At 40.9% G+C, this 15,255-nt stretch overlaps 1 protein-coding gene across 2 annotated transcripts in view; it reads right to left on the reverse strand.

Annotated features, from left to right (window-relative positions):
* washc4 (WASH complex subunit 4) overlaps positions 1-15,255 on the reverse strand; it is an 84,824-nt gene that overhangs the window by 34,678 nt on the left and 34,891 nt on the right. For both annotated transcript variants that reach the window (XM_059654757.1, XM_048554049.1), the window contains 5 exons: positions 13,666-13,793; positions 13,410-13,570; positions 7,535-7,661; positions 5,500-5,625; positions 212-319 (listed from right to left, as the gene is read on the reverse strand). In XM_059654757.1, coding sequence (XP_059510740.1) covers positions 212-319; positions 5,500-5,625; positions 7,535-7,661; positions 13,410-13,570; positions 13,666-13,793 — 650 coding nt within the window. The remainder of the gene's footprint in view (positions 1-211; positions 320-5,499; positions 5,626-7,534; positions 7,662-13,409; positions 13,571-13,665; positions 13,794-15,255) is intronic.

The raw sequence follows: 15,255 nt of genomic DNA on the forward strand, positions 1-15,255 counted from the left end.
CTGTATAGCTCTATGGCTACAATCATCAAAACCAATATAAATTACAACTTTATTCACACAGCAGGAGCTATTATTGTCACCTGTACCTAGAAAACAGATACAATCAAGAAAAATTGATCTCAACATCTACTCATTGCATAGTCCTCACAATTATAGAACCCATAAACACACCAAATGCAGATACAGAAACTGAGAAACTGAATGTACAAACCTTAGCAACACAGATTGAATTCAGGGCCTGATGTTGAAGGTATTGAGCAATATGACACACAGAATCCGCTATTACCATCGTCCTCCTGTGGACTGTGTGTTCAATTGCCTAGAAAAGAACGTTCAATGGTTTATTGTAACAACCATGTTCTAAACACATCATAAATGCTTTTATTAGTGAAGAATTGGCATACTGAGAAAAAAAAACTTATATCAAAGACATTTTGTAAAATATGTAGTTAGCTCGTGGAAGACTTCAGGCTGGTCAGATGGGTGAATCAGTGATAAATGGAATTCAATCCATACAAATGTGAGGTGATGCAGTTGGGTGAGACAAACAAGACAATGGAATACATGATGAATTCAGAGGCACTGAGGATCAGCGGCATCTTAGTATCCACGTGCATTGGCCCTCAAGATAGACAGGCGGATGAAGTGGTTACGGCAGCAAAATGGAACATTTGCCTTTCGTAGCTGAAGCATAGCGTTTAAGAACAGGGAGGGTATGTTGGAACTGTATAAAACATTGTTTAGACATCAGCTACAGTACTGCATCTAGTTCTGGAATCCACATGTCAGGAAGGATGTGATTGCACCGAAGAGAGTGAAGAGAAGATTTACTAAGATGTTGCCTGAGCTGGAGAGTTTGTTATGAAGAGATTGCAGAGACTGGAATTGGTTTCCTCAAAGCAGAAAGACTGAGGAGGGAAATGTGATTGAGATGTATAAAATTATGTGGCACACAGACAGGGTAGGGCAGACACAGAATGTTTCTGTTTGGAGGAATCAATGACTAGGAGAATGGACTTAAGGTTAAGGTAAGTGGGAATGAGAAGAGAACTTTTTTTCACCCAAAGGCTGATGAGAATCTGAAACCCACCGCTTGTAAGAGTGTGAGAGGCACAAGCCCTCATAACATTTAAGGAGTGCTTAGATGTATGTCTTAAAATCGCAAGAGTACATGACTATGGGCCAACAGTTAGAAAATGGAATTAGAATAGTTAGATACTTATTTTTGACCAGTGAAGACTCAATGGGCCTTTTCCTGTGTGGGACACGTCTTTGACTCTATTCAGGGCACAACTTCAAGGTGGTGCCCATCCATTTATACAGCTATTAAATTAGTCCCACTTGCCTTCATTTGGCCCATATCCATCAAAATCTTTCCTATTCATGTACCTGCCCAAATGTATTTTAAATGCCTTAACTATACCAACATCTAGCACTTCCTCTGGCATTCGTTCCACATACAAACCACCCTGTGTGACTAAGAGATAACAAGGTGTAGAGCTGGATGAGCACAGCAGGCCAAGCAGCAGAGGAGTAAGAAGGCTGGCTTTTCAGGCCTAGACCGTTCTTAAAAATTTTTCTAAAAAAGGGTCTAGGCCTGAAACATCAGCCTTCCGGCTCCTCTGATACTGCTTGGCCTGTTATGTTCATGCAGCTCTACACCTTGTTATCAGCAGGAACTGCAGATGCTGGAGAAACTATCTCTGTGTGAACAAGCTGCCCTTCAGGTCCATTTTAGACCTTTCTCCTCTCACCTTAAAAATATGCCCCCTGTTTTCAAATCCCTCACCATAGGGAAAATACCTTGGCTAGTCACCTTATCTGTACTCCTCATGATTTTATAGATCACTATAAAGGTGTCCCCTCAAACTCTTACACTCTAGTGAAAAAGGTCCCAGCCTATCCTGCCTCTCTTCATACTCAACCCCTCCTAGTCCAGCAACATTCTGGTAAATCTTTTCCAAATCCTCTCCAATTTAATAATATCCTTCCTACAGCAGAGTGTCCAGAACTGTTCACAGTACCCCTCCTCCTTTTCAATGGATCTACATTCTTTGCTGAAGGCCCTAATTCCTTTTTGATCCCACACGTGGCCCTAGCATTCAAAAAACAAATATCACCAAGATATTCTGGAATAGTTGTTACCAATAGTCCCTGGTGGACCAAAAAAACCACAACACATAGAAGCAGAATTAGGCCATTCTGCCGACTAAGTCTGCTCCATCGTTCCATTACAATTGATACATTTCTCAACTGCATTCTCTTGCCTTCTCCTCAAAACCTTTGATCTCCTTAACAATCATGAACTTATTTCTGTCCTAGACTCATGGACTCGGCTTCCTCAGTCCTCAGAGGCAATGCGTTCCACAGATTAATCACCCTCCGGCTGAAGAAATTCCTTCTCATCTCAGTTCTAAAGGGTCATCTCTTCACTGAGGCTGTGGCCTCCCATCCTAGTCTCTCCTACTAGTGGAAGCATCTTCTCCATGTCCATTCAATCTAAGCCTCTCAGTATTCAGTAAGCTTCAATCAGATTCCCCTCATCTTTCTCAACTCCATCTTGTACAGACCCAGAGTCCTCAACTCCTCCTCCTGAGATGACCCAGCATAAGGTTGAACTTCATTTCAGGCAGCCCTTGGTGCGTTCAGATCTCTCTTGTACTTAAGTGTGGATTGTACAGCTTTAATTATAGACTCCACCATCGTGATTAGTCTTGAAACAATGAGTATTTCTCATTCTTGCTTCTTATATGTTGAGTGAGATACCGTAAGCCAAACGAAACACAATTTGAGACACCATTTTGCAATAACTCAGGAGATTGAGATACTTGAGAGTGAAGAAACATTGCTTCATTGAAGTGAGGACTGTAAGAAAGTGATAAATTTGTTCAGAAGTTTGGCAATGACTCTAAGTAGCTATTTCATACAGAACAGCATGGTCAGCAAACAGCATCCTGTTTCTCAAACCAAAATAAATCTCAGTTACAAAGCAAACTCACAAAACATGATTGGAAACAAGGAATGGAAGTATGCCACCTGCTAATGGATTAAGCAGTGTAGTTCCATCTTCTGGTATGTAAACAGCAGCTCAGGCTCTGTTGTGTGGAAACGTATGGAGATGAGTGGTGAAATGAAGCATTCAGGAATCTTCCAGGTCAGACAGGATGATTTTTTTTGTATTGGTTTGTAAAATTATTGCTCATTTATTATAATATATTAAGTAATTTCAACTATCATGTGCATTCAAATTTACACAGTTTCTCTACACCCGCTTAAAAAATGGAAAATCAAAAATGGTGTTCTAAACTAAACTTTCAAATGTTCCAAATCAACTGAGGTTAGATTGTTCAACCAGTTTTCCTGTCTGAGTCTGTCTATTTCTCAGTTTTGCACCTTTTTACACTGTTCCAACCAAAGCCAGGACTTGTGAAAATTGCAAACTAACAGCCTAATTGAAAAAAAAGAGCATATCTTCACAATTGAATCAGTAAGAAAAAAAAACTTGTGTTCATCTTGCACTTTTCATCACTTCATTCCAAAGCTTTTCAAATGTTTGACAAACTTTTGAGTACAGCCAAATGTGACAACTCCTTGGAGAGAAGGCAGATAAGAGGAGATCTGATACATGCTTTCAAAATCACAAGAGGTCTGGATACAGTAGATAGGGAGAAACTGGTCCTGCTTCCAAAAAGGGTCAGGAACAAGAGAAAACAGATTTAAAGTAATCTGCAAACATATAAACACGAGAGAAAAACCTTTCTCAGACGAGAGCTTTGAGTTGGGGAATGCATGCCTGGAACTGCAGTGGAGGCATTCAAGCGAGCGTTGTATGATCTTTTCTCAAACTAGAAAAGAAATACCAGGGTACAGAAAAAAGATATGGTAAATGGCAGACAGTCATAATGCCTTGGACAGCCAGTGAAGACATGGGCTGAATGGCTTTCCTCCTGTGTCTTAACAATTCTGAGATTGGCAATGACCAATTAACTTTAAGCTAATTGCTTTATGAGGTCATTTCAGAGGACAATTAATATGCTCAGTCGCCAAAAGAGACAATACAGAATTCAAAAGAAAAATACTTCATCCGAAGAGTGGTGAGAATATGGAACTCACTTCCACAGGGATGATTTGAAGTGAACATTTAAAGGGAAATGAGATATGAAGAAGGGAATAGGAGATTTTGAATGAAAATTTGAAAGAAGAAAAACAGGTGCAGTCTCTAGTGGAACAGCAAACCAGCAGGGCTCGGTTTCTGTGCTGTATCTCAGAATACTGTGTACAATTCTGGTTGTCCTTCTATTTGTTAACCTTGGGAAGGTGCAGAAAAGATTTACAGAATGTTGCTGGGACTAAAACATTTATGCTATAGGGAAAGGCTGAAGAGGCTGGGGCTATCTTCCCTGGAGCATCAGAGGCTGAGGGGTGACCTTATAGAAGTTTATAAAATTATGAAGGGTATAGATACGATGAACATCCAAGGTCTTTTCCTTAGGGTGTGTGTGGGGGGTGCGGGGGAGATCCAACATTACACAGCATGGTTTTAAAGGTGACAGGGGAAAGATTTGAAAAGGACCTGAGGGTAACTTTTCATGCAGAGGGTGATGTGTATATGAAATGAGCTGCCAGAGGAAGTGGAGGAGGCTGGTACAGTTACAACATTTAAAAGGCATCTGGAATGGTATATGAATAGGAAGGATGGAGGGACATGAGAATAGTTCAGTTTAGGAAACTTGGTTGGCACAGATGAGTTGGACCGAAGGTTCTGGTTTCATAAACTTTATGAGTCTATGTAATCGTACGAATCCAAGAAGCAGCTATTTAAATGGAATGAGGCAGAACTGCATCATTTTTCACCCTAAGCTATTTCATAAATGCACGCGGCTTTTCCTGAACCATTCAGATTCATGGATTTGTCCCTGTCAGAGTATTAGCTGTATGATTATTAGGTGTCGAGTACATAGATAAAAATCTTACATTCGTGGAAATTCGCAATTGCGAATTTAAGGGGAGGCAATGGCTTAGTAGTATTATTGCCGGAATATTCATCCAGAGACCTAGGTAAAGTTCTGGGGACCTGGGTTCAAATCCCACCATGGCAGACGGTGGAATGTGAATTCAATAAAAATCTGGAATTAAGTGTCTAATGACAACCAAGAAACCATTGTCAATTACTGGAAAAACTCGGATAGTTCACAACTCTCCTTTGGGGAAGGAAGCTGCCACCCTTACCTGGTCTGGCCTACATGTGACTCCAGACCCACAGCAACATAGTTGACTCTTAACTGCCCTCTAAGCAATAAATGCTGGTGTATCCAGTGATGTATTCTCGTATTAAGAGAATCAGGCAGCGAATATGTAGAAAGTGCAATAGTACCTCAGTAAAATTAGTTCTATAGTCACACAGGAAAACAAAAAATCATGAAAAGAAGTAAATCTCAATTCAATTTATGTAGCACTACAGAAAAACAAACTAAGAGACCCATAGTCCCAAAATCTTACCTTTAAAAGCTCCACAAGTCTGCATAAAGCCTTCACTGATGTTTTAGTCATGGGTTTCTGCATTGACATGTAAAGATTCATTGTGGTTCGGATAATATTACTGAGGCTGTTTGCATATAGAATACCCTAAAAATTATTAAAATACGTTAATTAAAAGTTGGTCTTTTACAAATGTTTTGTGTGAATTAATTTATAATCAACTGCATGCTATGTCCATCAAAATCCACAAGCAAAACAGGCCCAAAATCTGTTGGAGTGGGGCATCTCGTGGCATGCCTAGTAGGACAGAGATGTTTCTGCTATCTTGAGCATAAAATATTTTGCTCTCTGTTGTTAGAAATGCAAATAATCTTGCGTATCTGGAACTCTAGTATTTACAGGGGTTCCCAATTTACAAACGTCCAACTTACAACCCTAACAAGGGTTACGAACTTAAAAACTTATGAACACAATCTCATACAGGGCTGTAAATTTAAAAACATGAAGATTAAAAATATATACATTTCCTGTACTTATGAACAGTTTTTTTATGCTGTCCTGCACTGTGTTCCAATTCGTGTACAACTTAATTTGTGAACAGATTCCAGGACGGAGTCCATTTGCAGCGCAGGGAATGCCTGTAACTGAACCAATGGGACATAACCTTGACCTTTGAGAACTCAGAACTGAAGAATCAAGACAAAGTACTGAGAGTTAGCAAATTCAATACTAAATTAAGTGCACAGAAATACAGACATAAAGGAAAAGCACTAACTAAAAATTTAATATTTAAAAAAATGCTCTTTCTTGCGGTGTTGCAACACCTTTGTGAATATCACTTCCTAGGTCAGCTAAGTTGGTCGGCAACCATCTATAGCATGCTGTTAAAAACAGTATTGCTAATAATTACTACTTAACCTCATATGTTGAGCTCAAGGAACAGTGAATGAGCAAATGCAGCACCTTCATGAAACTCCTGGATGGTTAAGAATCAGCAGCTACTGTGACATGAAAAACATTTACACCACACAAGTGGCAAGCAATGACCATCTCCAAGATGACAGAACCTTGCTATCTCCCCCCAATATTCAACGGCTTTACCATCACTGAAATTCTCCACCAACAACATTCTGGAGGCTAACCAGTGACCTGAGACTGAACTGGATCAGCCATATAGTGTGGCTACAGTAAATCAAACTGGCAATTCTCAAAAGAAACCAAATTTGTTCATGATTTCCAAGGCTTGACAGGAGAATGGTGGAATACTTTCAACTTGCCCGAGTGAATATAGTCCTAACACTCAAGTAGTATGGCATATCCAGGAAAAAGCAGTTTGCTTGATTAGCATCCTATCCATCAATGTAAGCATGCAATCTCTCCACCACTGACGCAGTGACAGCTGTGTGCACCATCTATAAGAACCACTGCAGCAACAGACCAAGGTTCCTCCATGAGCACCTTCCAAATTCATGATCTCTACCACCTATAAAAGATTAAGGGCAGCAGGGGCTGTCATTTGTAAATGCCTTCCAAGTCACACAGCATCTTGACCTGGAGCTCTATCCCCATTACCTCACTGTCACTGGGTTAAAATTCTGGTACGCCCTTCTGAATAGCACTGTGGGTGTACATACACAAAGTGACTGGAGTGGTTCAAGAAAGCAGCTCACATGGCCTCCTAAAAGGCAATTTCTGATGATGTGCAACATATGCAAGCCTTGCCACATTCCATGAAAGAATAACTGGTGGAATGACATAAATTGTCTAAACTTTAACTATTAGTAACTCTCAGGTTATTTCTCCCCTCACAATTTGCTTAAGAATGTGCACATTAAAAATGGCAGTGTCATTCAGACACCATTATTACATCAGCAAATTCTGGGCCTTTATGCAGCTTTAAGCGATCCAACCATAAGCTTTCTATCCTTGTACAAAATCTAGGATCCAGAACTTCATTCACAAACAAAAATTTTAAAGTGCTAGGTATTTTGAATCAAGAAAACTTGTTATCTTGTGTTTTGAGCATTAGAGAAACAAGCAATCTTTCAAATATTACCTGTATAAAAATATTGCATCGGTTGGAAAGGTGTTCAGCAAACTTCTCTACACTCTGTACCTTGGAGAAGATGGATTCCATTTTCATCATCCATGAGCTTACAAACAAATAATATGACTGCACATCTCTATAAGAAAACATTTACTTTAATTAGAAAGATTGGAAAGATTAAAGCTACAGAAATAAAAAACGTATTCTCACTTAAAAGGCTTTTTTGTTCAACAAAGTAATTATTCTCTTATAAACAATCTCAATTAATGGTTCTTAATTTAACTTCCTAATTTATTTAGCTATTTTCCTTTCACAGAGAAACAGAAGGCCATTCAGCCCCTATGGACAGAAAAACAGGACAGGGCCATTTAGCCCCTCAAATTCCATTTAATTAGATCATGACTGATTGCTACCTTAACTCCAGAGCTATATTGTTTCATATCCCTTAAGATCAATTCATAACTAAGGAAAATCCAAGTATCAGCATTAATACTTGACCTCTATTCCCAGCAGTTTTTTTTGAGGTGAGGGCTTAAGATTGCTACTGTTCTTTGCGTGAAGTGCTTTTTGACGCTGCCCCTGGACAACCTCACTCTAATCTGAATTTGTATCTCCTTGTTCTAGCCTCCTGAAGGAGACTTTGATCCTGTAATAATGATAATCTAGTGAATAGGAACATAGAAACTTAGAAAATAGGTGTAGGGGTAGGCCAATTGGCCCTTCGAGGCTGCACCACCATTCAATATGCTTATGGCTGATTATGCTATTTCAGTATCCCACTCCCACTTTCCCTCCATACCCTTTGACCCCTATAGCCGCAAGGGCCACGTCCAGCTCCCTCAAATATATCTAACAAACTGACCCCATGTGGTACAGAATTCCACAGGCTTACATCAAGTGAAAAAAATACTTCCTCATCTCAGTCTGCCTAACCAGCAACACCCGGATCCCATGAATGAATAAAGAATAAAGTCCTGAATGGCTTACGCCTTATTCTTAGACTGTGCTCTGCAGAACCTGCAGTCCCCATTCCCAAAGTCCACTGATCTTTTGTCAGACGCTGTGTAACTGGAGTATTATTTAAGTATTCACTTCCATCCTTTTGCATTCCAATCCTCTCATAATAAAAGCCAACATTACATTAGTGTAGATAATAAAGTGTGAAGCTGGATGAACACAGCAGGCCAAGCAGCATCTCAGGAGCACAAAACCTAACGTTTCGGGCACGAAACGTCAGCTTTTGTGCTCCTGAGATGCTGCTTGGCCTGCTGTGTTCATCCAGCTTCACACTTTATTATCTTGGATTCTCCAGCATTTGCAGTTCCCATTATCTGATTAGTGTTTTATTTTTCTTTGCACCTGCCCATTGTTTAAATTACATAACTTGCTAACTGGCGTAGTTGGGCCCCTGAATCTTTTTACTTCATAAGAAACGCTCAAAGCAGATCCAGTTTGCTGCCAGGCAATAGGAATCCCAGTGGCAGGCCCCCTACATGTGAGTCCTCTCATTTTCCATAAAGGGCCTGGGGTGGAGGGTGTGCCTTTGTAATGCAAATTGCAGTGGTTCATAGGCTCCTAATTCAACAGTTTATTCAGTGGAGTTGTTGTGTCCATGTCCCATGTAGAGGCGATTGCAACCCCTTTTTGGTTAAGTGAAACACCTTTTACTGTGTTTTTGGTTGTGCTTCAGCCCTATATTACTGATCTTTGGGTATTTGGTGCGGAGGTGAGACAGCAGATCAGAGAATCTCCTCGTTGGTCTGCTCCTGGTCCTGGCCAGGTTGGCTACTAACAGGTCCAGGCAGCAAGCTATGGAAGTGGTCTTATCTGCCAACTGTCTGCCCCTCTTCTGCAATTAAGTTCAAGCCTAGGTGAGTCTAGGGAGGTAGCATGCAATGTCCATAATGCTTTCAATAACTTTACAGAGAAGTGGTCACTGTGGAGGATATAGTGCTTTATTTTCCACTCTAACTCCATTTTGAGTTAACCCCTTCCCTCTCTCCCTACCTTCCCCTCACATTTGATGGTTTGCAATGCCCATAATAGGAATTTCTTGTAAATATTTAATTGGTTACATTGGATTTGATTTCTTATAGTCACATGTACCTAAATACAGTGAAATACTTCCTTTTGAAAGCAGTACAGGCAAATCATAGCAAACAAGGACACACAGGTCATAGGGTTCTTAGAGTAATTTTTACAATTTAGGTTTAAAAGTGTGAAAGGGTAAGAAGAAATGTGACAATAAGATCTGCTGTAGACAGCTCACTAAGTGTCATTCAATGTCAGCCACATCTTGTTTCATTTTGGTGATTACTGGTGGTCATTAGAGGTTAAGAAAAGATTCAGCAGTGCTTTATTTCCCCCTCCAATTCTATTTTGATTTAGCCCCGTCCCACACTCTCTCCACGTCTCCTGCACTTTTGGTGGTTCATATCGCCCATAATGGGCTTTACACATGAATATTTAATTGGCTACAGGAGTGATTACTGGTGGAAGTCAGTGGAATCTAAAAAAAGTCACAATGATTTGGTGGTGGGAAAGATGCTTAGTGGTGTGTGATAGCAAGTCCGGTTTTAAGAAAAGATAAAGCAGACGGAGGGGCTGTTGTGATCCAGTGGTAGTGATCCTTCTGTGGACCAGAAGGTCCAGGTTTAAGTCCTACATGCCTCGGGGATGTGTTATAACACGTCTGAACAGATTGACTTAAAAAATATAAAGCTGACCTGGAAGGATTCTTGAGGTGCAGGGGTAGTGTTTCTACCTCTAACAGATCGATTAAAAAACAAACCAAAAAAAAAAGCAGAGCCACAATACTCTTAAATGCGTAGTGGTAGTGCCCTACCTTTTCACGAGCAAGCCTGGATTCAAGTTCCACTGTCAAGAGGTGCGCAATAATATCTGAATATTTGACAATATATAAAGCAGGCCCATGATGTTAGCTGAAACAGCTCAGCTGGGAAAGTATTAAGATGAAGATCTTTAGGTCCCTAGTGCAATCCTGCATTTAAGGGGTCTTATGGCACTGTGACAGTGTCCCTCTCTCTCAGCCAGGAAGCCGGAGTTCAAATTCCACCTGCTCCAGAGGTGCATCATAAAATCTTTGAACAGGCTGATGAGAAAATATAAATAAAGCAGAACCAGGGACATTATTTGTTCCAGGCTGGGACTACCTATACATGCCACGAGTTGTGGCTCTATTTTGGTGTTCAACAATAAATGATGCTCACTTCCAGCTGGCCTTCCTAAGTTGTTATACAAATCCATGGAAAATTATTCCTAAATTCAGTTTTTTTTTAAACTGACGATAGATTATGGACGGCACAGTGGTTAGCACTGCTGCCTCACAGCACCAGAGATTCCAGTTCAATTCCAGCCTCAGGCAACTGCCTGTGTGGAGTTTGCACATTCTCCCTGTGTCTGAGATAATAAAATGTGAGGCTGGATGAACACAGCAGGCCAAGCAGCATCTCAGGAGCACAAAAGCTGACGTTTCGGGCCTAGACCCTTCATCAGAGAGGGGGATGGGGAGAGGGAACTGGAATAAATAGGGAGAGAGGGGGAGGCGGACCGAAGATGGAGAGTAAAGAAGATAGGTGGAGAGAGTATAGGTGGGGAGGTAGGGAGGGGATAGGTCAGTCCAGGGAAGACGGACAGGTCAAGGAGGTGGGATGAGGTTAGTAGGTAGATGGGGGTGCGGCTTGGGGTGGGAGGAAGGGATGGGAGAGAGGAAGAACCGGTTAGGGAGGCAGAGACAGGTTGGACTGGTATTGGGATGCAGTGGGTGGGGGGGAGGAAAGAGCTGGGCTGGTTGTGTGGTGCAGTGGGGGGAGGGGACGAACTGGGCTGGTTTAGGGATGCAGTAGGGGAAGGGGAGATTTTGAAACTGGTGGTCCACATTGATACCATATGGCTGCAGGGTTCCCAGGCGGAATATGAGTTGCTGTTCCTGCAACCTTCGGGTGGCATCATTGTGGCAGTTTCAAAATCTCCCCTTCCCCTACTGCATCCCTAAACCAGCCCAGTTCGTCCCCTCCCCCCACTGCACCACACAACCAGCCCAGCTCTTCCCCCCCCACCCACTGCATCCCAAAACCAGTCCAACCTGTCTCTGCCTCCCTAACCGGTTCTTCCTCTCACCCATCCCTTCCTCCCACCCCAAGCCGCACCCCCAGCTACCTACTAACCTCATCCCACCTCCTTGACCTGTCCGTCTTCCCTGGACTGACCTATCCCCTTCCTACCTCCCCACCTATTACTCTCTCCACCTACCTTCTTTACTCTCCATCTTCGGTCCGCCTCCCCCTCTCTCCCTATTTATTCCAGTTCCCTCTCCCCATCCCCCTCTCTGATGAAGGGTCGAGGCCCGAAACGTCAGCTTTTGTGCTCCTGAGATGCTGCTTGGCCTGCTGTGTTCATCCAGCCTCACATTTTATTATCTTGGAATTCTCCAGCATCTGCAGTTCCCATTATCTCTCCTTGTGTCTGTGTGGGTTTCTGCCAGGTGCTCCAGTTTCCACCCAGAGTCCAAAGATACGCAAATTAGGTGGATTGGTCATGTTAAATTGTCCATAGTGATCAGGGGTGTGTAGGTTAGGTGCGTTAGCCATGGGAAATGAGGGGTTACAGGGTTGAATATTCCTTCTTACAGCGTAAGAAACAAGTTTTTTTTAGGAGTAAGAAGTGAAATGGAAGTTGAGTTGTTTTACAAATATCAAGGGTTTTGCAACTTGGAAAAATAAGGAATTCCATATTTTTAGCTGCACTAGGTGATACTTTGAGGAGTTGGGGGAGACAACTTGCAACTGAGTAGCATGCAGTTTTCAACCAAGGAAATTCTGCCTGAGAACAGCCCTGATTGTCACATACTGTAATTCAAAAAAAGCTATAACTGCAAGGACAGCAGAAACATGTATAACCTGCAAAATGAAAGCACCCCTCTCTCTTCTCATATCAGGGGAAAATGAGAGACAAAAATCAAAAAAAGTGTACAGGAAAAAATTCTAATAACAGGCTTAGGTTCACTAGATCAACTATCAAAGTGAAAGAATACCATTGCTTTACAGTCAACAGCATGTCATTATGTCTAAAAATCAACAGGAATTGTGTGAAACAATTTAATCCACCCTTGAGATCAAGACATTTGATCTTCACAACTTTGTTTACCTTATCCACATCCTCTTTCTACCCAAAACATGTCAAATTTCCTCTCTTCTGTCTTAATTATGTGCGCGCGCTTGTGTTTGTGGATTTGGGGTTAAAAATTACAGGACCCAAGGTTTATAGGAATACAAGCTGTGGAAAGTGTTAATCAGACAACTTTAAGTCCTAAAAAAACAATGCAGAGTCAAAGTTCTTCTGGTTGAAGCAATTGGTTAGTCTTGCAGCTTGATCTGTGAATAACTGAATTTTCTAAGTGTGTTTATGTAACTTTTATTTGAATAGCAATGCAAGTGCGGTAAAACGGGCTAACATGATGCTGAAAGATCTTTGATTAGAATGCATTTGGCAGCATTTGCCAGATGACTGAAAGTCACTTACCTTCATTTTTTTGCCTTATAAAAAGTGGGTGACTATGGAGATTAGATATCTCATGTCAAGTTGCAAGTCAAAATCAGTTTTATACAACCATAGACATTTACTCCTTGACGGATGTCTCATCACTTTCTCCTTACTCACTATACTGACTCCATCAGAGCCCTTTTAATTTTCTTAAATAACCATTATATTTTCTCATTCAATGGAAATAAGCTCTGCCTCTTTTCCTGATCACATCTTACGTCCTTGGAATTATCCTGGTGAACTCTAAGCAAAACGTTCTCACCAAAAGAGCATCTGAAACAAATCTTATACAAAAAGCAGTATTCCACAAATAGAAACTTACTTAGATAGAGTTTGGGCCTTTTGTTGTAGAAATGTTTCTCTCTGACTTTTAATAGATTGTAAATTCTTTTTCTCTACAATCTTCGCAGCTGGTGCCATTTTATCCAGCAAAAACTGATCAGCAAACCAAATAATATTGGCAGTGAGGGTGATGGCAGGTACCTGCAATGAGTTTAATAAGTCAACCAATACCCAGGATTCAACACTAGTGGATCAAAAAATGTTAATGAAATATCCCACAGGCAAACATTACTTACCTTCTTGCAAACATCCATTAAAGATTTGTACAGTTTTTTATCTAACGTTCTGAAAATCTGGAAGTGCAACACGAATAGTGTACAAACCCCAACATATTTATCTCGCTGGTCAATTTCAGAAGGCTCCCCTGTGCAAAAATGAAGGGCAATTATAAGTTTCAGGGAATGATACAATCATTCCAGGATGCAATCTTGGAAAAGTGTCAGTAACCCAAGATTAAACGGATGTTAAATTTAATTCTTCAACAAACAATATTCTGGATGAAATTTGTTCAGTTTGAAGTCAAATTGTGAATTTCACTCCAGGAATGCATATTAAACACTGCAAGGTTGCATGATTCAACAAACGTAATATCACATGATCTTAAGCAATCGTCACAGTCAGAGGCATAAATATTTAGGCTCGCTAGACCTTTCAGTAACACCAGTCAGATAAAATTGCAGAGATTTTCTTTTTAAAAGTCAAATTCAGCCACTTACAGTGTCAAAGCGAAACAACAGCATACATTTACAAAGTACCCTGAATATAGCAAGATGCCCCAAGGCATTTCACATGAATAATGTAAAAGAAAATTACGATAGCCAGCCACATATTAAAATAGGTGGCCAACAGCATGTATTTTAAGCAAGATTTGAAAGGAGAAGCCATTGCAAGCTTTGAAAACAAGGTAAGAGTTTTATAACTGAGTTGGTTTCAATGTTCACAGACAGCAAGGAATATGCCTGGTCAGTGCAGCATCAGAATTGTTAAGCCCAAGCGGCAACCAGACCTCACTGCAGAGCATCAGGGAGGTTGACAAGTTTTCAAATCATACATTTCAAGATATAGCTGCACCACAAGCAGACAGAATTCAGGGCAGAAGATGGATTGCAGCATTTTGAAGAATAGGAAGTGGAATGAATCACAGCAGTCCTGAAGCTAAGTTCCACCTGCAAACTGATTTTCATCTTTGAAGACTGCTAGAGTGAGAAATACATTGAAGGGGAGCAACACAGAACATGGTACAAATGCATAAGGCAAAGAACAACAAATTGTAAAACTTTAGTCATTACAGAATATTGAACAGTTGGGGACAGGCAAGTATTTCTTTAATGTCAACACAAGATGTTGCACATGCATTATTGTCCTGGCACCTACACAGCATTATAGGAGGGTGAAAAATATTCTGCAGAAGTAGTAAACCTGACATTACGGTACCAACTTTTTACAGCTTGTGAGAAAGTTAATTAGAAGGACCTCAAAGGTGACAATCTCTGGTGCATGCAGGCTAGATTAGTAAAAAAAAGATAGGAGGTCATTAGCTGGCTGGCTGACGGTATGGTGCAGGAAGAAGGACGGCAGATTCTTGGAGCACTGGGACCAATACATGGACAGGAGGCATCAACTTAAATCAAACAGGTTACAACTCAGGAGGATAGGGAGTAAAGTCCTCACAGGGAAATTCACTTCTTTGCTTGCACAAAGCTAAACTGAACTAGTAGGTGGTGGAAACCAGCATAAAGGCAGAAATGTGGAATAACATGGATTTAAAAAAAGGGGGTTTCTGGAAAAGATAGCAGTTCAATATTAGATAGTAGGGCTTAAGGAGG

This window comes from Stegostoma tigrinum, chromosome 25 (assembly GCF_030684315.1).
Source record: "Stegostoma tigrinum isolate sSteTig4 chromosome 25, sSteTig4.hap1, whole genome shotgun sequence".
In the NCBI taxonomy this organism is placed as follows: Eukaryota; Metazoa; Chordata; class Chondrichthyes; order Orectolobiformes; family Stegostomatidae; genus Stegostoma; species Stegostoma tigrinum.